This window comes from Cucumis sativus, chromosome 7 (assembly GCF_000004075.3).
Source record: "Cucumis sativus cultivar 9930 chromosome 7, Cucumber_9930_V3, whole genome shotgun sequence".
Lineage (NCBI taxonomy): Eukaryota > Viridiplantae > Streptophyta > Magnoliopsida > Cucurbitales > Cucurbitaceae > Cucumis > Cucumis sativus.
This window is the reverse complement of record NC_026661.2, coordinates 4,120,199-4,145,817: the sequence shown is the minus strand read 5'-3', so window position 1 is coordinate 4,145,817 and position 25,619 is coordinate 4,120,199. Positions and strand designations below refer to the sequence as shown.

Genomic DNA, 25,619 nt, shown 5'->3' with positions numbered 1-25,619 from the left:
AAATTCTACCATTATAAATAAGTTAGACTCGTTTTTCATTTAATTTAATGAGTGGTTAGTAATTACACATGTATGATTTAATATTTGAAACAAATATATGATCACTACACTAAAAAATGTGTAGAAAAATGTGATGATTCCAAGATGCTGAGTAGCACTAAAAGAAGCAATGATAATAAAAGAAAAATAAAGATGAACGAATCACAAAAAATGGTCTATGTCTTTACCCCTTCCTTTCAAATTTCTTAACTTAAAAGAGAATTAAAAAAGACATTATGAGTTGTAATCCCTTTAGGTCTATGTTTCAAAATTTGGATTCTCCATTTGATGACTTCGATCAACTCACATCGAAAACAAGTTATCGTGCACTTTTTTTTCTCTAACTCAATCATAAGAACTTTAACGTGAAGTCTACTTGTTTAGCTTAGAGCATTCTTATCTCGAGTTACACATTTAAAATTTTCTTAGAATAGTATGTGAATGAGAACAAAGTATGCTTAAATTACTCATGTTGGATGTGTGGACTGTGGCTGGGATAGTAGTCTTCGCTCATAAAATCAGATCAAGACAAACAAAGAAGACGTTTTCAGGACGTACACAAAGAAGCGCGTTGGAGCCCTCACGTGTCGAATCCGGATTTTGAATCTTGGCCAGAGAAAAACTAACAGAATAATGTACGTGTATTTTGTTTCTGCAGCCTATAAAATGTTGTAGTTATCACATTTCCAATTCTCCAAAGTAGCAGCAACCATTTAAAGAAAGATCAGAAGAAGGAAGAAGAGACAGAAAGTCCAAAAATGGGTTCTATCTCACAAACTAAAAAACCACATGCTGTATGTATCCCATATCCAGCCCAAGGCCATATCACCCCTATGCTAATGCTTGCTAAGCTTCTCCATCACAAAGGTTTCTACATAACTTTCGTCAACACTGAGTACAATCATCGTCGTCTTCTCAATTCGAGAGGCCCCAACTCGCTCGATGGCTTGCAAGGTTTTACATTCCGAACCATTCCTGATGGCCTTCCGTACTCGGATGCCAACTGTACTCAAGATCTTCCAGCACTTTGTGAATCCACCTCCAAGAATTGCTTAGCCCCTTTTTGTCATCTTATTTCAAAACTCAACTCAATAGCAGCTTCTCCTTCTAGCAGTATGCCCCCAGTTAGTTGTGTTGTTGGTGATGCTGTTATGTCTTTCTCTATGTTGGCTGCCAATGAATTTAATATCCCTTATGCTTTGCTTTGGACTTCCAGTGCTTGTGGCTATCTTGGTTATTTGAAATTTTCTGACCTCATAAAGCAAGGCTTAATACCACTCAAAGGTAGTATGATTTCATTCCTATTACTTTTATGTTAAATTTAGAAGAATTTTTAGGACTATGTTTCCGATTGTCGTTTGATAATTGTTCTTGATAAAACTTTTGAAAATATCTACAAATAGAACAAAATATTACAATATATCTCTACGACAGACTACTATTTGTGTCTATCATGATACGCAAATAATAGTCTATCCTGATTCATAAGAGATAGACGGTAATATGTCACTATATTTTATAAATATTTTGATTCATGTTGCTATATTAAAAAATAATCCGACTTTTAAAAACTAAATCAAAAATTGAAAACTAAAAACAAATATGTTTTCTAAAAACTTAGCTTATTAATTTTGTTTTCGAGAGTTGACTAACAATGCAACTCTTACATAAGATAATGAAAAGAAATATAGACATAATTTTGGAATAAAGTATATAAAAAAAACCCTTAAGAGAACTATTAGGATATGCAACCATGTGAACTTAGACTCATAATTTAACTAACTTTTAGTTTGGAAGTTGTGTATTTAATTTTGACATTTTTATTGATTAACAGATATGAGTCGAGACGATGTATTAGAAAATACAATAGAATGGACTCAAGGAATGAAAAATATACGTTTGAGAGACCTTCCTACTTTTCTTAGAACTACGGATTTAGATGATATCATCTTCAATTTTATAATCCAACAAATGAAAAGATCTCGAGAAGCATCTGCAATTATATTAAACACATTTGATGCAATTGAAGGAGATGTCAAAGATTCTCTTTCTTCTATCCTTCAATCTATTTACACCATTGGTCCACTTCACATGCTTGCCAACCAAATAGATGATGAAAATCTAACAGCAATTGGCTCAAACCTATGGGCTGAGGAATCGGAATGCATTGAGTGGCTTAACTCTAAGCAACCCAACTCAGTTGTTTATGTGAATTTTGGTAGCATCACAGTGATGACACCACAACAGTTGATTGAATTTGCATGGGGATTAGCAGATAGTGGGAAGACATTTTTGTGGATTACAAGGCCTGATTTAATTGCGGGAGATTCAGCCATTTTGCCTCATGAATTTGTAACGCAAACTAAAGATAGAAGCTTGATAGCAAGTTGGTGTTGTCAAGAACAAGTGTTGAAACATCCTTCAATAGGAGGGTTTCTAACACATAGTGGATGGAATTCAACTATTGAGAGTATATGTGCTGGCGTTCCAATGATATGTTGGCCTTTCTTTGCTGAACAACAAACAAATTGTTATTATTGTTGCAATGTGTGGGAGGTTGGAATGGAGATTGATAACAATGTGAAAAGAAATGAAGTAGAGGAGTTGGTGAGAGAGTTAATGGATGGAGAAAAGGGTAGAAAAATGAAGGAGAATGTTATGAGTTTGAAGAGTAAAGGTGAAGAAGCATATAAACTTGGTGGTTGTGCTTGGAAGCAATTGGACAAGGTGATTGATGAAGTTCTTCTATCAAACATATGAAGCCATTTGATTTAAAATTTGAAACTACATAATATAATCAAATTTATCCTTTATTCTTGCTTTGTTTTCTTCTTTAATTTGGTTACCTTTATACTCAAAATTAAGTGTGTGTTTATTCAATAAATTCCTCCTATATTTGGTGGCTTTGTGATCATATATTTACTTATTCACCTGGGTTATTTGAAAAAAATGGGTGTTTTCAAAACTATTTGAGTAAAATAAAGTGATTTTTTTGTCCTTTTGTGTGGTAGACTCCGTTTTTATAAATTATTATTATTTAATTATAAAAAAAATGAGTGGAACAATATATTGAAGTAAGAAGGTAAATTGTAATTTTATTGTTTAATTTATTCTGCTTTTAATAAAATTAACTATCTTTTTTATATTTTGAAGGTCTTTTCCTTTTAACTTTATAACTTTTGGTATTGCATAGATTCAATTTCAACTTTGTAACTTTTGATATTGTATAGATTCAATTTTCGAATGTTTCATTTTATTATAAAAAAAATAGTAATTTTAAATTCATGAAAATTAGAAATTATTTGTTATTAAAAATAAAGATAATAGAATATGAAATGATAAATTTAAGCATAAGGTATAAATCAATAATAAACCAACTGTGTGTATATGGGTGTGAGTGAAGAATAAAAAGTAAATCATTTTTTTTAATTTTATGAAAATAATTTTACAAAATATTTATTTTTATATAGATTTTGTTATTTTAAACTTTTAATATGGTAAGCTTAGAACAAATGTTGCATTCCAACTTTGTACTTTTACAAGCTCAAAATTTTGCTTAAAAAGTATACAAAATCGAATTTAAAAGCATGTATATATATATATAATTTATATACATGAATAAAGCAATAAAAATAATAAAAATAAGAATAAGAATAAGAATAAAAAGAATAATAATTAAAAATAATAAATTAAATGAGATGGGCTACCATTTTTTCTTCTTTTATGTTAGGAGAGAGAAAAGATTAAAATAATAATAATAAAAGAGACGCATTCTAATAAAACAAAAAATCCACTCATTTGTTTAAATACTTGTGAAAACACCAATTTTTACTATTTTTTTTCAAATCACCCTCTAAAACTTTACTTTCTTAATGTTAATTTTCATTAAAATAACGGTACAGGAATATGGGTTTTTTTTTAATGGTAGATGAGGTGTGTTTAGAATACTCTAAATTTAAAAAGTAAATCACTGCTCAACACATCTCATTTGTGGCGGGCTAAGGTAAGTTCGCTAGCTTAGGATCGAGTATGTACTAAGAAATTCATGTGGTAGTACTATTGATTGTGAGGATATATGCTTAATTTCGTATTTCTTGCTGAATGCTTACGGTCGTTCTAGTTCGATTTCATTAACTTCCATGCTTGGTTATATGTTGAATTTGATCACTCGTGTGTATTAACTTTTTAAAGCAAAAGATCAACTTGTAGTCGAAGTTACGTACACGTTTAACCTTGCTACCGGGTGTTGGGTGTGTGGCATGCACAACATTTTCTGTACCACAAAGTTGACTTGATTAGTTTATGATTTAGAATGAAATCGCTTAGGCATCACCTACTGACTGTTTTCATCTTAATGAACTCCTTAATCGTAAAATATGAGTGTTAAATACTTATGATGTGTGTTCATACTCAATCTATCGAGTATGAAATTTAGTTAATAAGTTGTTCTTAATTAATGTATTTAGATGCTTGTCACAATATTATGAAACGAGTAGGCTAAGCACTTGTGATATTATCAAGCTTAGTGTATGGACTAAAGAGAGTTATGCATTTGAAATGAGGATTTGAGTGGTGCTTAGAAAATTTTAGATATGGAGATTTAGAGCGACATGCAGAAACCAAATTAAAAGCAAAGTCAAAGGATATATGTCCAAAAGCTCGTCTCGTATCAAAAAGATAGTTGCATTAGCTAGTAATAAACTCATGATCATCCCCTTACTTAGCTTATTTGAGATTTTTATTGCATTTCTAACACTCTTTTCCTTACAGACCTTAAGTCGACCAAAATTAACGTTGGTCTCCACTAGAACCTAAAGAAGAATTCTATCTTATCCTTTGATATATTTCATCAATGGATCATTTGGAGAAATTCTATCTTATCCTAACTTTTTTTAAATAAATAACCTAAATGTATGGATGCTTGATTGATTATATATTACTTTTTTTATAACCTAAATGTATGGATGCTTGATTGATATACGTCAGTGTTCGGTTTGAAACGAGGATTTGAGTGGTGCTTAGAAAATTTTAGTTATGAAGAATTTTAAGGACATATAGAAGCCAAATTAAAAGCAAAGTCATAAGGATATATGTCCAAAATGTCGCCTTGTACCAAGGAGATATTTGCCTCACTAATAAACGTGCCATCATCCCCTTATTTAGCTCATGTGAGATTATCACATTCCTAACACTCTTCTCTTTACAAAGAGACCAATATAATATTATAGTTGGTCACCACCAGAACATAAAAGAGAAATTCTATCTTATCCTTCGATATATATTTTATCAATTGATTTGAAAAAATTCTATTTTATCCTAACTTTTTTTATAATAAATAATCGAAATGTATGGATGCTTCATTGATTATATATTATTATTTTACAATCTCAAGATCACACAATTACAGCTAATATGTATATTACCTTTAGTGGTTAAGATTTAATTTTTCTCATTGTATTATTTTCTCTATTAAATCAACGATCTAAAAGTCCGCCCTTTGTTGTTATGCATATACCACCATCTACTGATAATTATTTATTATCGTAAGAGCATTTTGTTAACCATAAAAACAAATAGTTAAGTTGAGTTGAGTTGGTAATAACTATATAAAAGTTATTGAAGAAGCTGACATAAATAACGATAATAGAAATGTGAGTAGATGCGAATAATGAGATAGTAATTAAACTTCTCCATTGGAGTACAAAACTCAAAGTGAAATTTATTATTGAATATATAAACACACACTTCTCAATACAAAGAGAGTAAAAACGAAACAAGATAAAGGGAGCAAACAAAATTTTGAAATCAAATGGGGTTCTTTTTATATTTTGATAAAAGAACTTCATTAATGAGCTTGTCCAATTGCTTCCAAGATAAACCACCTGGTTTATATGCTTCTTCAGCTTTACTCTTCAAATTCATAACATTCTCTTTCATTTTCTTACCTTTTTCTCCATCCATTAACTCTCTCACCAACTCTTCAACTTCATTTCTTTTCACATTGTTATCAATCTCCATTCCAATCCCCCACACATTGCAACAATAACAACAACTTGTCTGTTGATCAGCAAAGAAAGGCCAACACACCATTGGAATACCAGCAGATATACTCTCAATAGTTGAGTTCCATCCACAATGTGTTAGAAATCCTCCTATTGCAGGATGATTGAACACTTGTTCTTGATTACACCAACTTGCTATCAAGCTTCTATCTTTGGTTTCTGTTACAAATTCAGGTGGCAGAATGGTTGAATCTCCCACAACTAAATCAGGCCTTGCAATCCACAAGAATGGCTTCCCACTATCAGCTAAACCCCATGCAAATTCAATCATTTGCTCTTTTGTAACCACTGTGATGCTACCAAAATTTACATAAACAACTGAGTTGGGTTGCTTAGAGTTAAGCCACTCAATGCATTCTGATTCCTCAGCCCATAGGTTTGAGCCAATTGCTTTAAGATTTTCATCATCTATTTGTTTGGCAAGCATGTGAAGTGGACCAATGGTGTGAAGAGATTTGAGATTGGAAGAAAGAGGACCTATAACATCTTGGTCAAGTGCATCAAACGTGTTTAATAAAACTGCATCAACATCTAGAGCTCTGTTTACTTCTTGAATGAAAAAATTGACCATGATATCATCTGGATCTGTTGTTCTAATAAAGGAAGGAAGATCTCTTAAACGTATGTGTTCCATTGCCTTTGTCCATTCTATTTCTTTTTCCAAATATCCATTTGTTATTTGGCTCGCATCTGTGTTAATACCCATGAAAGAGCTCAAAATTAAATACACAACTCACAAATTCAAAAAACAAAAAATCCTAAATTATTCTTGAAAAAGATCGAGAAAAAAGAAGAAGAAGAAAAAGCATTAAAAAGCAAATCATACCTTTAAGTGGAATCAAGCCTTGGTTAACGAAATCCTCATATTTGGTGTATCCAAGATAGCCACAAGGACTAGAAGTCCAAAGAAAAGCACAAGGAATGTTAAACTCATTGGCAGCCAACATAGCAAAAGACATAGAAGAATCACTAACAACGCAAGTAACTGGGGGCATATTACTAGAAGGATCAGAAGCTGCTATTGAGTTAAGTTCAGAAATAAGTTCACAAAAAGGAGCTAAGCAATTCCTGGAGACGGACTGGCAAAGTGAAGGAACATCTTGAGTACAGTTGGCGTCCGAGTAGGGAAGGCCGTCGGGAATGGTTCGGAACTTAAAATCTGGCAAGCCATCCAACGAACTGGGGCCTCTGGAATTGAGAAGACGACGATGATTGTACTCAGTGTTGACGAAAGTTATGTAGAAACCTTTGTGATGGAGAAGCTTAGCGAGAAGTAGCATAGGGTTGAGATGGCCTTGGGGTGGATGTGGAAGACACACAGCATGGGGCTTATTGATCTTTGAAATAGAACCCATGCTTGAGTACTTGTTTTCTTCTCTTGTGTTTTGTGCTATTGAAATGGGAGCTTTGCTTTGGATATATTATATAGTCTGCATTATAAATATAATATAGAAAAACTTTAGATGCAGCCCCTGCTGCCATCCAAGCGAAACGCTCCACGTGTGGTACTTTCTTTTTCTATATATATATTTAAAAGTTCTTTTGTTTATGTTGTTAAAAAGTCGTGTGTACGTGGTTTGGTGCATCCAATCACGGTTGAAAATTGTAAAAAGTTTGAATTTTATCTTTTACCAATACCAATTTTGTTTCATGGAATTTGGTTATTTTCTTCTTCTTTTTTTTTGTAAATATTTGTTTTTTTAAAATTAAATCTATTTTTTCACCAAATTTTATCATGATTTTCATTTCTTTTTTAAGCAAACCAGAATCGTAAAAAATGACAAATTAAACCAACTATTTACTTTAGGACAAAATTAGGTGTATGAGTTTTTGTCATTTAGTGATTTCTTTTGCCATAAAGTTTAAATAGTTTGTGTTTTTATTTATTTATTAAAACTCTAAAGTAAGGAGATAGTTGCAAATATAGCAATTAAATTCAAAATAATTAACTATATAATAATATTTAAAAAAATTGTTCAAATATAGCAAAATTCGTTAAAATTTTTCGATGATAGACTGTGTTATGCAAATATTGATTTATCATTGATAGATCGTAAGAATATAAGAGTTTATCACTTATAGATTTTGTTATATTTGTAAATTTTTTTAAAATTGTTGTTATATACTTAATTATTATTCATATAATTGTCACAAACTATAATTAGTTTAAAGTAAAATAGTTGAATTATGAGATAAATTCTAAAAAAAAGAATTGATATAACCTTTAGATTTAGTAGGTGTGAAAAGCAAGAAACTTTTGTACGCAAGCTTTCAGTGTCAATAAATTAATTGATGTGTTACGTGCGAAATAAATTGTATTTATTTTTCTAAATTGATGTTGTAAGTGCAATATCAGGAAATTGCATATCGTTAACAATCGATTTAAACAAACGACGACGAACATAATAGCATTGAAACAAAATAAAATACGAAAAAAAAAATTTCAAAATGCAGTTAAACGATGAACGTCAATTACATCGTACATCAAGCAGTCAAGCAGATAGACAAACACTGGATATTTGATTTAAAATTTATTGTTTTGTGAAATTCAATTTAGTTAAATATTTGTTGGTTGAATATTTAATTAATTATTGGATTTGAATTTTTAGTGTTGTTTGAATTTGAATTTAATTAAATATCTTTTAGTGTTTATTTAAATATAATTATTAAGAAAAGTATATTAATATTTCGAAAAACGAAAATTTTGATGTGATTGTATTTATCGAAAAAAAGAGAATGAATAAAAAGGATTCGGACGGAATAAACTTATTCATTTTCCTCACTTAATTCTCCCCAAACAGACCTTTTTTCTCTTCTTCTAAACATGGAAATGACTATTTTTTTTCAAATACCAAAACTTCGTATTTCTACACTTTTCTTTTACGCTAATAAAATTTTTTATAAGCTAATTTGAATGTTTGAAAGAATTGACTAAGCATATAAGGTTTGGAAGATAAAACAAAGCATATAAGGTTTGGAAGAGCATATTTGATCATCACATCACACACATAATTATGTTGTTGATGATCAATTAATTAACTACTTATTTGAACTTCATCTCAATTGTTGGCTTCTTTTGGTTCCTTCTCATGTAAATCTTGGGCTTAATTATCATACTTTAATCCAATCTTTATGTTAACTACTTCACTATGAACCACCCATTAAAAATGGTTCATATCATTATTATATCTAGATTTTATTCTTTTTAATTTGTGAGAAACTAACCCAACTTAATTTTAAAAACCAAATATTTTGGATTATTTAAATACAATATATACATTTCTTTTTAATTCAACCATGGCCAACAAAATAAAAAAGAAAAAGAATATTTAACCCTCATTTAAATAAAGATGTATATGTCAATTCAATTAGGGCTAATGTTATTCTTTGGAATATTTGATTTATGAACACCCATAATCAAGGTGATTCTTCCGTGATATACATATACATAACTGAAAAACCAACGCGACTAAATTAAACCGACTGATGGTCATGATTAACTATAGAGTTGATTTGAGCATTTACTAAATCAACTATAGTCGATTTGATCTAAAAATCAACTTCGATCGATCGATGATCCAACTTTCTATCATATATACACCTTGTTTTTTAGGGATCGATTTAAGATTTTAGAGACGGGTAGAGAATGTTATATTTCTAAAACAAGATGGTCGAGCTTCATTTCACCTGAGTTTTAATTCTCTCACAAATGACAAACCAGTTTTGTCCAAAATCAAATTCCCACACATGGCAAGCTATTTTGGTTTCTTTATCATCTATTTAAGTAAATATTTATTTGATATTTTACTTTGAATAGCATAACTTTTTTCTAAGAATAATTTTTTTTATATAAATTTGTTAGTATTTGATTCAGTTTTTTTTAAAAGAATATAACAAAAACAATTTCAAAAATGAAAAAAATCCATAAGCCCGCAATGAAAAATATAAAAAATGTCGGTCAACACGCGATTAATTGACCAATTGCCCACATTTAGCCAAATCTAAATGATAGTATACTAATATCCCAATGATTTATTTGTACACAATCGTTTAGATTATATTTGGTACACGATCTTGAACCAACTCAGAAAAAAAACAATACAAAGTTTATGATCGATTGAAAATAAAGTTCATGATTTCAGAAAAATGGAAGAAGAGGAGAAGAAAGAAATGGAAAAAAAAATGATAAACTAGGAATATTTTAAAAAAATAACCAACTTCATGAATTTTTTTATTTTTTAGACCATAAATATTTTGATGTTTTATTATATTTATGAAAATTAACCTGATTCTACGTGACTACGAAGTAATATATATTATGTTTGTATACTTCATTAGTGAAGAAATTAATCTCGTATAATTTTAATGGATTAAGTAAAAATTAAGCACTTTGGAATCATTTCAATTAATTTTCTTGTACTTTAAATTTAAAAAGGAACTTCTTCATTACCTTTTATATACTTCATCTTTTATAACTACGCTAAAGCTAAAAGAAAAAAAGAAAAAGTTAAAGTTTAAAGCTTTTCAATTTTTTCTAATTAATAATTTTATACTTAAAAGTTAAGAAAGGAAATCTATTACCTTCTTTATCCTTTATTATTTTTATATAATTATACTAAAACTTCAAAAATAAAAAATAAAAAGCATCAAAATTAAATATATATTTATATATTTTTTACTTTTTACTTTTTAAATTACATATACTTTAATTTAAGAAAGGAGTTTGATTGAACTTTTCATATGGTTCCTTTTATAAACCATAATAAATCTATAAACAATAGTGTCAAAGGTTGAAAATTTTAAAATAATTAGAATAGTAATTAAAAATGTTTTCCTAAAGTAAATGGCTACCAAAATAAAAGTTTCTATTGTAAGAAAATATTAGAAATAAAAATCCATAATCATTATTTGATAACCCTAAAAATCAAATAAATTAAACCACACCTTATAAAAATGACAAAAATACACTCCAAAATAAATTGTTCTAATAATGAAGTTTGTCTAAACACACACAACTTATCATTAATAAGTTCCAAGATCAATAGGCTATAACACAATCATTTAATTTATCTACTTTACCACTACCACAATTTTGGACTTTTAGGAGAAAAATGTATCATAAATGTTAATTAAGCATTTTATAACACTTTTTTAATCGTCACACTTTTAGAAATATTTGCAAAAATAACCCTTTGATAGAGAAATGTTTGCAAAAATAACTCTTTGATAGTCGTATGATATCATTAATTACTTTCATAATTTGATAACATTAGTGTCGATAAATCAATTCAATTATTTTTTAAATAAAAAATGAGTAAAAAGAAACCTAACCCATTTCTTCTTCCTTTTCATCTCTTCTCTCTACCCTACAACCCTCCAAAATTCTTTCCTTCCTACAATCTCCCCACCACCGTAAAGCTATCTTCCCCTCATCCTAAAACCACCTTCAAACACCACACACCATCAAACCTCCTTCCCCCTTACGTCCAATCCCCATAGCTAAACCTTCACCATTGTGGTCGCCTCGCTTCCTCTCGTGTACTCGACATCTCCCTTCGAAAATCTCGTCAAACAGTATGTTTTAAGGAGAACTTTTTATTTGAGAATTACGTGAGATTGTATGTTCAAACTTCAAATTTTAGTTTTTGTACGTGAGAATTTTGGTATAAAAAATAAATCAATGAAAGTATTTTTTTATTATTTTTTTTAAGTTTAAGGGTATTTATGAATTTTTTTTAATACTTTACGAGTATTTTTAAAATAAAATTTAACTTTTTTTTTTCAAGTTGATGGACATTTTCTAAAACTCAATATTTTGGTTTTTATTTTGGATGCTCATAATTTTAGTGTAAAAAATAAATCAATGAAAGCATTTTTTAATCTTTTTTAAGTTTAATAAAATTTATGAAATTTTCAATAATTTAGAGTTATTTTAAAATAAAACTTTAACATTTTCATTCAACTATCAATAAGGGCATTTTTTTAAGCTTGAGATTGTTTTGATAGAAGCTACGAAAATCAAGAGTAATTTTTACTGCAGTTTGCAAAAATAGTAAAAAAAAATTATGATAATAGAGTCCATGTTACATACATTTTTAAGATTACGAAAATAACAAATCTAAAAGCAGATTACTATCTAATTATCGTCATATTTGCCAAATTTGCTATATACAAAAAGATGGGTGTTATGAGTTGTTTTTTTAAATTTTTTTGTCATCTAATGCAATTTTTCTACTTTTTTTTTATAAATTTAGTCACATATACTCAAGAAAATGTCCACCAACTAGTCTCAAAGAGAGATCTTTCTTTCTAGAATTCAAAACTAACACAAAGTTTGTTTAGATTGACTTAAGAAAATAATGTTTATACGTTAAAGATGTTGGGCGGCTATGATGACTGCCTAAATTCTAACTACTCACTTAAACAAAAGGCTCAAAATGTTTTGGAGATGCACAAAAGAAAATCCAATATTTAAAAGAACTGACACGTTTATCAATATTGCACACGTCTAGTCCACTGTTTGGTGGGGTAATTTAGGGTGGAGTGTGACAAAAATATTTATTAATACATCATGAACAATACTAGAAAACTATTCAAATAGTAATTTAGGGTCTAGAAATATATATGTGTGGTAAACAACAAAACAATACTAGAAAACTATTTATTTAGAACCATATAATAAAATCACTTCACTTAAGCATTTGACAGAAGAACTTCTTTAATCAATTTATCCAGTTGTTTCCAAGCACAACCACCAAGTTTATATGCTTCTTCAGCTTTATTCTTCCAATTCATAACGTTTTCCTTCATTTTCTTACCCTTTTCTCCATCCATCAGCTCTCTTACTAACTCCTCCACTTCATTTCTTTTCACATTGTTATCAATTTCCATGCCAATCCCCCACTCAGTGCAACAATAACAACAATTTGTTTGTTGATCACCAAAGAAAGGCCAACATATCATTGGAATACCAGCACATATACTCTCTATAGTTGAATTCCATCCATTGTGTGTTAGAAACCCTCCTATTGAAGGATGTTTCAACACCTGTTCTTGACAACACCAACTTGCTATGAAGCCTCTATCTTTGGTTTGTGTTACAAATTCATGAGGCAAAATGGCTGAATCTCCCACAATTAAATCAGGCCTTGTAATCCATAGAAATGACTTCTTGCTATTTGCTAATCCCCAAGCAAACTCAATCAGTTGCTGTTTTGTCATCACTGTGATGCTACCAAAGTTTACATAAACCACAGAATTAGGTTCCTTTGAATTCAACCATTCAATGCATTCAGATTCCTCCACCCAAAGACTTGAACCTATTTCTCTTGTTTTTTCATCCTCAATTTGTTTGACCATCATGTGAAGTGGACCAATTGTATAATGATGAGGATTGGAGGAATCTGGGAGAGCGCTAGCCACTAATACATCCTTATCAAGTTCCTCATATGTGTTTAATATCATTGCAGTTGCTTGGTTACGTATGTTTATGAATTGAAAAACAAAATTTAGCATGATGTCATTTGGATCTGTTGTTCTAAGCAAGGTAGGAAGATCCTTCAATCGTATATTCTCCTTTCCTTTAGTCCATTCTATTGTTTTTTCTAGATATCCATTTGTTAAATAGCTTTCATCTGTTAAAAAGATAACAAAATTATTACAACATTTTGTGGGTTATAAATTTCATTAGATTTTCATACTACTTTCCCTCATAAAGGATTAAGTCATTACAATTACTCCTCAACTAATGGAAACAATTGGTAGAAGTGTTTAAAATATAAGTATATTCATTTCTGACTTTGTGTTCAACGTGTTTTGTTTGTCATATCATTGTAGAATGTTCAAAGCGAAATCTCTAATATCCTAAGTTGAGTTCAGCAAGTGCCATAAACTAAATTAATTTTTACATATTAAAGTTTTATTAAAACGACGACTAACTAACGGTTACTATTTGAAAGTAGAAGAACTAAAATTTTTAATTACCAAAATGAAAATCATACCTCTGAGTGGAACCAATCCTTGCTTCATGAGGTTAGGATATTGTAAATAACCAAAGTAGCTACAAGCACTGGCTGTAAAGAACAATGCAATAGGAATCTTAAACTGCTTGGCAGCTGAAACAGAGAAGAGCGCAATAGCATCGCTAACAACACAACTAACTTGGGGAGTGGCATTAGAAGTAGAAGCATTCAAGTTTATTTGAGAAATAAGGTCACAAAACGGGGATAAGCAAGTTTTGTTGATGGATTCACAGATTGCAGAGCTATCCTGGGTGGAATTGGCCTCCGAGTACGGAAGGCCGTCCGGAATAGTTTTGAACTGAAAATCTGACAAGCCATCGAGAGAGTTGGGGCCTCTCGACCGGAGAAGACGTCGGTGATTGTACTCGGTGTTGACAAATGTTATGTGGAAACCTCTATGGTGAAGAAGCTTTGCCAAATTCAACATGGGAGTGATATGGCCTTGAGCTGGAAACGGAAAACAAATAGCATGTGGTTTTTCATCTTGTGAGATACCATAACCCATTTTGAATCTCCTTCTTCAAATAATGACGTGTTAGGGTATATTGGAACTGCGCAAAACTCCATTATTATAGGCTGCAAAGCAAATAAGCGTACAAAAAGCTGACCCCATGCCAACTTAAAGGCACGTTAGTAGCCACAAATTATACCAAACTCTTACCTCGCGAGCATAGTGTAATTAGCATACAAGTGTCTTAGTAACTAAAACAACCTTCAATTGTAATTTTCTATATATATTTATATTTGAGAGTGTGTCTAAGTGATTGGTTCAACCACATCGAAATATATTTTCTTGGTGAAAAAATAACTTGGTTATAGTGGCATCAATATAATTAACTGTAGGATGTGTATGAGAGAATTAATCTACATGTCTTCCGAGACGATCAACCAACACAAATTAATCACCAAATAATAACTACCCTTGCAAAAAATCAATAATGAACATCAATAAACCATAAAATTTAGGAAGACCAAGAAGTAAAGAGCACACGAATTATACATAGAAAACTTTCTCAATGTGAAGAGTAAAATCCACAAGACTTGTGAGGATCGGAGTTCACCTTATAGTGTATAAAAAAAACAACGATAGATACATATATGAAGGGATGTTGTAATGTATTACATTACTTAATCAACGACAAATATGAAGTTACAAATACATTTTATGTATATATATTTAAGATAAACCACAATTAACGTAAAAGAGGTCTGATGTTTTCCAAATGAATGGAGGATAAAATGAAAGAAGAGGAAGACTTGTTAGAGAGAGAGAGGCTGAAAGGGACAATGAAAATTACAAGAGAGAGAAAAAAAATGGAGTTTTTAACATCCAAACATCTTTTATGTATATGGTGGATCCAATCATAGCAGGGTCACTTTCAACTAAAACTAAATTAAAACGTGAGAATTTTGGATGTACAACTAGTAACAGTAATAGGAAATTGTGTGTTAAAATGACAAAATTGTTTAAAATGTTTATAGTTCGTACAAATATTGAAATTAGATGGGGTGAAGCAGGTACTGGAAGCACAAAGCATCAATGTGATGCTAATTATGACTGATATTGATAACTGATTTGTTTATTATGCATGATATATTAATCACACGATTAAGGAAGTTATGATTGATATTTATGTCATATTTATGATGTTGCTATGCATGCTATGGACAACTATGGTGTTCTGTGTTAACTTTGGCTATTAGGGTTGTATCTACGTGAGTATCCTTCAGGATCACCACCTTTTACAGATTTATGATGACTGTGTGCGTCGATCACTAGTATGTCATGTTATGTTTATGGGTGGTCGATAGGATCATTACAACCCAATATCATAGATGTACCTGCAGGTTCACCGACAGATGAGAGTGTTCCTTGGGGACCACTAGATTGTGTGTGTTCGACGATAGTTTTGGGTACCTCATCGCAAACTTCTAATGAGAAATTAACAGACACCTAGCAGGACCAGTAATGGATCCTTTACTGGGTATATTTTATGTTGATTCTACTTTGTCAATAAGATTTTATAAGAATTCTTTTTATTATTTGATGGTTACTTATAATATCTATAGTATATATAAAAGTATGGATGAGGAGAAACTTTTTGTTTCCAATTTTGCCCTTCTTCGTAGTAAATTTGTTTGTTTCTTACTTGGGTTTTATTGTAATTTGAAATTAATTATTGACAAATATTTGGACATAAATAATTTTAACATTTTCTCTCCAATTAATTATATCATTAAAATTTCTATAAAATCCATTCTCATTCCCTTAACTTCTACCTATTCACATTCCACTTTCTTGCAAATTAATTATTTTGTAATTACTTCAACTTTTAAAATTCTTTTTCCTTTTCAAATCTTTGGGTATAAATATCTCATTCTTTTTCTTTTCTATGCATGCTCACAATAAAAAGTTAAGAGTGTGAATAAATTAGTCTTCCAACAAATTTAAATGAAAATTTATGAGCCAAAGTTGCTATAAAAGAGCCCACAAACTTCATCATATTTTTGTGACGCGTCTAGAAGTAACCAATCAACCCAATGAAAACGATGCAGAGAAATTGATAAGAATTCAAGAATGAATAATGTAAAAGTGGGAGACTAAAGAGAGAACAATCATCATTTCCAAACAATAACAATGTGGCATGCGGATGTCAAATAACTATTTTCCAGTTTTTAATTATTGATTTGTAATTAAGTTAAATGTGAATAATACATTATTTGCTCATGTTATTTTTTTTCATTTAATTTTTTTTTATTAATAAAATGGTGAAGTGTGGTTAATACACTTTTATTGTGTTTGAATTAAACTTTTGATGGAATCTAATTATTAGTTATAGTTAAAAGGTAATACAATGTGTAAAAGTAGAAATACGAGAGTAGATTCCATTTTGTCATAAATTAATTAAAAATAATAAAAACTTTAAATTTAATTTATTTTAGAATTTTAAAAGCTTTAGAAGTTGAATAGTTTAATCAAGTAATTATTAAAAAGTCATAACAAATTTATAATTTGATAACAAATTTAAATTTTTGAAAAGTTTGAAAATTTTAATAATTTAACCGACTACACAACTCTGGAAATTAAATAGAAATCATTTTTGCGTACATTTTTCTATAAAAATCCTGCACGTGTATTTGTTTTTTTTTTCCAAAACTCAATCCCTTTTCCAAAATTAGTTGTTTGATGTATAATGTGCTAGAGCATAATACCTATGAAAACATTTTTTCTTTAATAAACTAATTATCCAATAATTTTAATGATAACAATAGTAATGTATCTTTTATACCTTTTATTTTTAAATGATGTATCTTTTGTACTTTTGAAAATTAATTTTGTTACATGTGATTTTTTTATTTTCATATTATTTTACCTTCATTTAACAAGTTGAAAGAGTCACATGCTACCACGTGCTATGCACGTGTTGAAGGACTAGTATATATAAAATGATGAAAGTGGATAAATTTTTTAGCCCCATTTTACCCTTACATTAGAACTTTTTTTTTTTTTTTAGTTTTGCTTTAATGACAATTTTGTCATTCACGTAGATTCAATGTTTATGTTATTTTTATTATAACTTTTAATAATTGCTTTAGTGTAAATGATTTTTTAATTTTAATTTTCATCTTTTTATTATAACTTTTCTCAAAATTTAAAAAATTTCAACTCCCATTAATTATGTCGTTTAAATTTACCCAAATCCATTTACATTCCTCTATTTATCTTAATCTTCTATCTCCCAACTATTCACATTTCCTATCTCTTTCAACTTTTCAAATTCCTTATATTCAAATCTTGGATACAAATATCTCATTATTATTTTTTTCATTCATGTTCACAAGTCACAACAATATGAAGGTGAAAAAGAAATCAAATCATGTCTTTCTATTCCCTTCTAATTTTTTTTTATTATTATTTGTTGTCTTTATTTATATATATATATAAGCACCTTCATACGTTGGAAAAACTTAAATCACCAACTTTGTGGTTGACATGTATATATGTCTATTCTCTTTATGTTTAAATCCTGTAATATTGAGAATCTTTTTTTAATGCAACGATGGAATCTTGCTCATTTTTTTTATTAATGAAATGGTTGAGTGACTTATACGTTGATTTTGTTAAACAATGTAAATATTGTTGAAATTTATTAAGTATAAATAAAGATAATAAAATGTGTAAAACAAGAAATATTAAAGTATTTTTACCTACAATTTTTAATACCTACAATATTAAAGTATTTATTTATAATGAAAGTATAAATAACGTAATAAAATGTGTAAAAAATTAAAAGAATATTTTAATACCCTACAATTAAAGTATTCCTTTAATTTTTTACCTACAAAATCATTAAAAAGAATTATATAACTTCATAATTTCAAAAGAAATATGATTTTGGTTAGTGACAATTTTACCATTCACATAGATTTAATGTTTATGGTACATTTTTACATTCAATAGAATAGAAGTTATACTTTGTTAACTTGTCATCTCCTTATTTTAAAAAAAAAGATTGATCTGATAATTGATATTAGTTACTGCTCTATGTTATTAAGGTCATAATGTAACTTTTCTATCTTCCTTAACTTATATTACATAAACCCTAAACCCTAATGCTATATGTCATTACACAACTAACAACTTTCTATCTTCCACTTTATTTGGACATATATAGAGATTAGATGATTAAGTTTCCAATCTGTATTATTTGTTTATTTTCTCTCTCAATTAGTTATTTATGATATAGGTAGTTAAATGTTATTATTGACATTTATTTCATTTTATCTACTCACTCTTTCTATATGTTTAATATTTAAGCCAAATGTACAAGATCTGGAAAGCTAGCAAACGACAGGAAGAGCCTGTGACATGTCATATGGGTACATATAATTATGCTTCTACGTCTATGTATCAGATCAGTCTTTCAGTATTTTGTTTTTAGACATTTTTAATTAAATTTTTTCATCCTGTTTATTTAAATTTATTTTATTTAAATAATTGTTACCTGCAAGTCATGTTTTCACGTTAATTTACTTAAGATGAAAATTTTATGTCTTTCGAATATTTATTTAATATAAATTTCATTAAAATTTTAGTTTTCCTTGTTTCAAGAAAGTATCTTTGGTTATTGGTCTTTTGAGTAACCACCTTAATTTAGTAGAGTTGATACACAAACATTTAAAATCTCTTCTCCGCCTAATTCACTTGCTAAATTAATTAGAAGGATTCTTATGGTCTAAATTTTGAAACCATACTAACAACTTAATGCATGGTTAAAAGATTTGTCTCGGAACTTGGGGTGTAGTAAATTGGAAGAGTGGTATGAGATGCCATAAAATTAGGTTAAAAAAAGTATATTTTTAGGTAACTTTTTTACGTAAGCTTTCAACGATTATTTTTTACATTAAGTTTGTAATATGATGGTGGATTTAGTGCAAATAAAAATTCATTTTCGTATAATGCTACATTTAAAAGAATTAAAAATTTGATTTATAAACTAAGCATTATCTTGATCTTCTTTTGTGACATCATCGCTCTATTGTCGTCGTCAATATCAAATGCGTTTTCGATCCGTGTCAGAAACAACATTGAGTCGTCTAGTTTGTTGAATTATATATTCTATGTTTTTCAAGGTTTGATCACAGATTGAGTTCAAATCTTGTAAATTGTGTTCTATCGAGTAAGCATATACGTCTAGAACAAAATTATTACGAACGATTATAAATAATATAATTAAATAATGCACATGTTATAAAATTACAAAACAAATTATATTAAAATTCTTACTATCCAATAGTAATAAGATGTGATCAAGTGTGATAAATCGTCTTGTAATCCACGTGTAAGAAATAAAACATTCAACTCTCTTATAAACTAGAGAATTTATAAAAACTGTAAAAACCGTTTAAAATACTGTTCAAGACTTAGTTTGTGGCTACCAACACTGTAACTACGTTTTTTTAAAAATGACTTAAATTTTAAATCAAAGGTTCACTTAATGCATTTAGAAGAATTGACACATCAATCATTGTCACGTCTCGTCCACAGTTTGGTGGGGTAATTTGGTGTAGAATGCGACAAAAATATTAATTAATACATCATGGAAATGTGTATGGGAAATAGTATGTGTGCTCAACAACAAAATACTTTATTTAGAAGGGTACAATAAAATCACTTCACTTAGCTTTTGACAGAAGAACTTCTTTAATCAATTTATCAAGTTGTTTCCAAGCACAACCACCGAGTTTATATGCTTCTTCAGCTTTACTCTTCAAATTCATAACATTTTCCTTCATTTTCTTACCATTTTCTCCATCCAGTAACTCTCTTACTAACTCCTCCACTTCATTTCTTTTCACATTGTTATCAATTTCCATGCCAATCCCCCACTCAGTGCAACAATAACAACAATTTGTTTGTTGATCAGAAAAGAAAGGCCAACATATCATTGGAACACCAGCACATATACTCTCTATAGTTGAATTCCATCCACTATGTGTCAGAAACCCTCCTATTGAAGGATGTTTCAACACTTGTTCTTGACAACACCAACTTGCTATCAAGCTTCTATCTTTGGTTTGTGTTACAAATTCATGAGGCAAAATGGCTGAATCTCCCACAATTAAATCAGGCCTTGTAATCCATAGAAATGGCTTCTTGCTATTTGCTAATCCCCAAGCAAACTCAACCAGTTGCTCTTTTGTCATCACTGTGATGCTACCAAAGTTGACATAAACAACAGAATTGGGTTCCTTGGAATTCAACCATTCAATGCATTCGGATTCCTCCACCCAAAGATTTGAACCTATTTCTCTTGATTTTTCAATCTCAATTTGTTTGACCATCATGTGAAGTGGACCAATTGTATAATGATGAGGATTGGAGGAAGCTGGGAGAGCGCTAGCCACTAATACATCCTTTTCAAGTTCATCATATGTGTTTAATATCATTGCAGTTGCTTGGTTACGTATGTTTATGAATTGAACAATAAAATTTAGACCTATATCATTTGGATCTGTTGTTCTGAGCAAGGTAGGAAGATCCTGCAATCGTATATTCTTCTTTCCTTTAGTCCATTCTATTGTTTTTTCTAGATATCCATTTGTTAAATATCTTGCATCTGCTAAAAAAACAATAATAAAAAAAAGATAACAAAACTATTAGAACGTTTTGTGCGTTATAAATTTCATTAGATTTGCATACTATTTTCCCTTATAAAGGATTAAGTCATTACAACTCCTTAACTAAGGTGAAAGAATATTTACTTAATGGAAACAATTTGTACAAGTGTCAAAATATAAAGTATATTCATTTCTGACTTTGTGTTCAACATGCATGTTTTATTTCTGATATCATTGTAGAATTATTCAAAGCGGAATCTCGCATATCCTGGGCTGAGTTCGCAAATGACATGAACTAAATTAAATTTTACATATTAAAGTTTTATTAAAACGACTAATTAACGGTTACTAATTTTAAGGTACAAGAACTAAATTATTACCAAATGAAAACCATACCTTTGAGTGGAACCAATCCTTCCTTCATGAGCTTAGGATATTGTAAAAAACCCAAGTAGCTACAAGCACTGGCTGTATAGAACAATGCAAAAGGAATCTTAAACTGCTTGGCAGCTGAAAAAGAGAAAAACGCAGCAGCATCGCTAACAACACAACTAACTTGTGGAATGGCGTTAGACGAAGTAGAAGCATTCAAGTTTATTTGAGAAATAAGGTCACAAAATGGGGCTAAGCAAGTTTTGTTGATGGATTCGCAGAGAGCAGGGATATCTTGGGTGGAATTGGCCTCCGAGTATGGAAGGCCGTCTGGAATAGTTTTGAACTGAAAATCTGGCAAGCCATTGAGAGAGTTGGGGCCTCTCGACCGGAGAAGACGTCGGTGATTGTACTCGGTGTTGACAAATGTTATGTGGAAACCTCTATGGTGAAGAAGCTTTGCCAAATTCAAGATGGGAGTGATATGGCCTTGAGCTGGAAACGGAAAACAAATAGCATGTGGTTTTTCATTTCTTGAGATACCATAATCCATTTTGAATCTCCTTCCATAAAGAATGATGTGATAGGGTATTGGAACTGCCAAACTCCATTATTATAAGCTGCAAAGAAAACAAGCGTACAAAAATCTGATCCCATGCCGGGTGATAGTTATCCTTCAAGAGAGTCGTACCAACTTAATGCACGTTAGTAGCCACAAAAGTTGATAATAATGTGTGAAACAAACAAGAATTTTAACATCCACACACATCTTTATATGTATATGGTGGATCCAATAATAGGTCACTTTCAACTAAAACATGAGATATTTGGATGTACGACCAAGTATTAACAATAGGAAATTGTATTAAGATGACAAAATTGCTTAAAATATTTATAGTTGGTGATGATATTGAAAGATGGAGTGAAGCAGGTACTAGAAGCAATAAGACGTCTAAATGTTTGAATGCCTGAAACTTTGGTTGCTTGGATGGTGGACGCTTAGGACCGAATGCCTGCACTGAATGCCTTAATTGCAAAACAAAAAGTTGTTAGATATAGCGCCTGAGTCTCATGCTCTTTTTAAGATGTTTTGCAACTTTGAAGGAATGCAAATTAACAGTTTGATATTGTCACGTCGTTTTCAAAATAAAACCATTAAAAAAAAACTCGATCAGAGCTGCATCGAAACCAATCGAAAAACCAGCATGCAGTCTGGAATGACGTTTTGCTTGCAAACTAAATGAAGTTTCTTTCAGAGAATTTTTTGTAAGACATGAGTTTTTCAGATGATCCAAATGAGGGGCGGAGGAGGAGTATATGCAGGGGTGAGTTTCATAATTACGTCTCAACAATCATATGAACATAAACCACAATTAATCTAAACGAGGTCTGATGTTTTCCAAATGAATGGAGGATAAAATGAAAGAAGAGGAAGACTTATTAGAGAGAGGCTGAAAGGATAATGAAAATTACAAGAGAAAGAGAAAATATGTGGTTGATTTGGTTTCTTCTTCTATCTTTCTTTTGATCACATAATGAAATGGATTTCAAAGTTTGATAACGAGTAAAAAAAAATGGAGTTTTTAACATCCACACATCTTTTACGTATATGGTGGATCGGCAGGGCCACTTTCAACTAAAACTAAAACATGAGATTTTTGGATGTATACTGACTATACCAAATTGTGTTTAAATGATAAAATTGTTAAAAATATTTATTGTTGATGCAGATACTGAAAGATACGACGAAACAAGTATCGGAAGAAACAAGACATCCAAATGTTTGGATGCCTGAAACTTGGTTGCTTGAATGGTGTACGCTTAGGACAAAATGATCAGACTGCAAAACAAAAATTTGTTGGATGTAGTGCCTGATTCACATGCTCTCTTTAAGACATTTTGCAGCTCTGCTAGAAGTACACACAGTTTGATATTGTCACATCATTTCCAAGATAAAAACAGTAAGAAAAAACTCAATCAAAGTTGAACCGAAACCAATTGAAAAGCCAACACTCTGGAATGACTTTTTGCTTGGAAACTAAAAGGAGATGTTTTTGACAGATTTTTTTTTGTAAGATATGAGTTTTTCGGATGATCCAAATGAGGGGAGGAGGAGGAGTATATGCACGGGTGAGTTTCATTATTACAATAGTCATATGAGCATTAACGCATGCATGAAATCTATAACATCTCAACGACCAAGTCAACACGTAACGCTTTAACAGTCATGTCAATAATAATTTTTTTTAAAAAAATAATAACAAAATATTGTTATTTTATTCCTCACCCACAAAACACACACATGGTCTCACTAGCCAAACCCACAACATAAGGTGATAGTTTTACCAACGGGTCTAATCATTGTTATATGTATAATTTCAATGCTTTTATATATATTATATAGAGATTAACATAGAGTATAGGAGGCTCGAGCTTCTTGAGCCTATACTAATAAAATCTTTGATGTTTCTCACAGACATTCTCTAAATGGTAAATCATCCTAAACCTCATCCTCTAATCGGAGTTATCAGTCAAAATCGAGCCCTTACACTTGTATGACCAATTTTCTGTCTTTAAGAAAAAAGAAACGCTTTAGCTAGGTTGGTCATGAGCTATTTGCAACAAAGAGAAACCAAAAGGAGATTTTTTTGTTGGGGATAGTTGCAAATTTAGCTACTAGATGCAAAATAATTAAGTATATAACAACATTTTCAAAAAATTGCAAATATAACAAAATTTATCAAATTCTATCAATGATAGAAGTCTATCATTGCTAGATCATACAAATTTATCAATGATACAAGTCTATCAACGATAGTTTTGTTATATTTGTAATTTTTTAAAAATATTGTTATATCCTTAGTTATTATTCATAAAATGATCATCCATTATAATTACTTCTTTTTTTTCTTTAAACAAAATCTTATTATACTAAAAACTTTTTTTTAAAAAAAAAAACATCAAAATTGGAACTTTTTTTAAAACTTCTTTTAATTACATTTACTTTAATTAACAAAAATGTTTGATTGAACATTTTAGGGATAGTTGTAAATATATTATTAGATTCAAAATAATTAAGTATATAGTAACATTTTAAAAAATTTGCAAATATAGCAAAAATCCGTCAAAGTTTATCGATGATAATAGAAGTCTATCACTGATAGATCACGTTGCAAATATTGCGTGATCTATCACCATAAGAGTCTATCAAATATTGCGTGATCTATCACTAAAAGAGTCTATCAGTGATAATAGAAGTCTACTATGAATAGATTTTGTTATATTTGTAATTTTTAATTTAAAAATATTGTTATATAATTAATTTTTATTCCTAAACTTGCCATCAATTATAATTATCCAACTTTTTATAAGCTAATTTACTACGAACTTTTCACTTTCTATATTCACTTGCATTACAAATTTCTTCACACATTTTTCTTTTTAACACAAACATTTAAAACTCCTTCACCTAATTCACTCGCATTACTTATTTTTGAAACCATAATGACACTTTAAAGTAATTTAATTAGACGGATTCTTATGATCTAAATTTATAAGCATACGAACAACTTAATGCATAGTGAAAGAATGTCTTCAAACTTGTGAAAGTGAATTAGAAGAGTGTCATGTGATTTGATATAAAATTAAGTTAAACAAAGTTGTGTATTTTTAGGTAACTTTATCTGTAAGCTTTCAAAGATTAAAATTGAAATTTATATGAATTAAAAATTTGATTGGTAAACTAAGCATTAATTATCTTGATCTACTCATGTGACAATATCATTGTCCTGTTGTCGTTGTCTACATTGAATTTGTCTTCAATCCGTGTGAGCAATGACATTATTGAGTCGTCTAGTCTGCTGAATAACATGTTCTATATTTTTCAAGGTTTGATCCACATTGAATTTAAATCTTGCAAATTGTGTTCCATCGAGTAAATATATACGTTTTAAACAAAAAAATTATGAACGATTACAACTAATATAATTAAATAAAATGTGCA

At 29.9% G+C, this 25,619-nt stretch overlaps 4 protein-coding genes across 4 annotated transcripts; 1 reads left to right on the top strand and 3 right to left on the bottom strand.

Annotated features, from left to right (window-relative positions):
- Positions 1-629: 629 nt before the first annotated feature.
- LOC101204926 (7-deoxyloganetin glucosyltransferase-like) lies at positions 630-3,037 on the top strand. The gene is made up of 2 exons (XM_031889359.1): positions 630-1,323; positions 1,874-3,037. Exons 1-2 carry the CDS (start codon positions 798-800, stop codon positions 2,797-2,799), a joined length of 1,452 nt encoding a protein of 483 aa, XP_031745219.1. The 5' UTR covers positions 630-797; the 3' UTR covers positions 2,800-3,037.
- A 2,658-nt stretch (positions 3,038-5,695) lies between these two features.
- LOC105436090 (7-deoxyloganetin glucosyltransferase) lies at positions 5,696-7,507 on the bottom strand. Its single transcript, XM_011660501.2, has 2 exons — positions 6,928-7,507; positions 5,696-6,791 (listed from the first exon to the last, which is right to left on the bottom strand). Exons 1-2 carry the CDS (start codon positions 7,454-7,456, stop codon positions 5,845-5,847), a joined length of 1,476 nt encoding a protein of 491 aa, XP_011658803.2. The 5' UTR covers positions 7,457-7,507; the 3' UTR covers positions 5,696-5,844.
- A 5,133-nt stretch (positions 7,508-12,640) lies between these two features.
- LOC101204686 (7-deoxyloganetin glucosyltransferase) lies at positions 12,641-14,680 on the bottom strand. Its single transcript, XM_031889358.1, has 2 exons — positions 14,102-14,680; positions 12,641-13,735 (listed from the first exon to the last, which is right to left on the bottom strand). Exons 1-2 carry the CDS (start codon positions 14,625-14,627, stop codon positions 12,795-12,797), a joined length of 1,467 nt encoding a protein of 488 aa, XP_031745218.1. The 5' UTR covers positions 14,628-14,680; the 3' UTR covers positions 12,641-12,794.
- Positions 14,681-20,090: 5,410 nt separating this feature from the next.
- On the bottom strand, positions 20,091-22,221 carry LOC101220652 (7-deoxyloganetin glucosyltransferase). Its single transcript, XM_011660487.2, has 2 exons — positions 21,641-22,221; positions 20,091-21,243 (listed from the first exon to the last, which is right to left on the bottom strand). The coding sequence occupies exons 1-2, from the start codon at positions 22,167-22,169 to the stop codon at positions 20,300-20,302; spliced, it is 1,473 nt and encodes a 490-aa protein (XP_011658789.2). The 5' UTR covers positions 22,170-22,221; the 3' UTR covers positions 20,091-20,299.
- Positions 22,222-25,619: the final 3,398 nt, after the last annotated feature.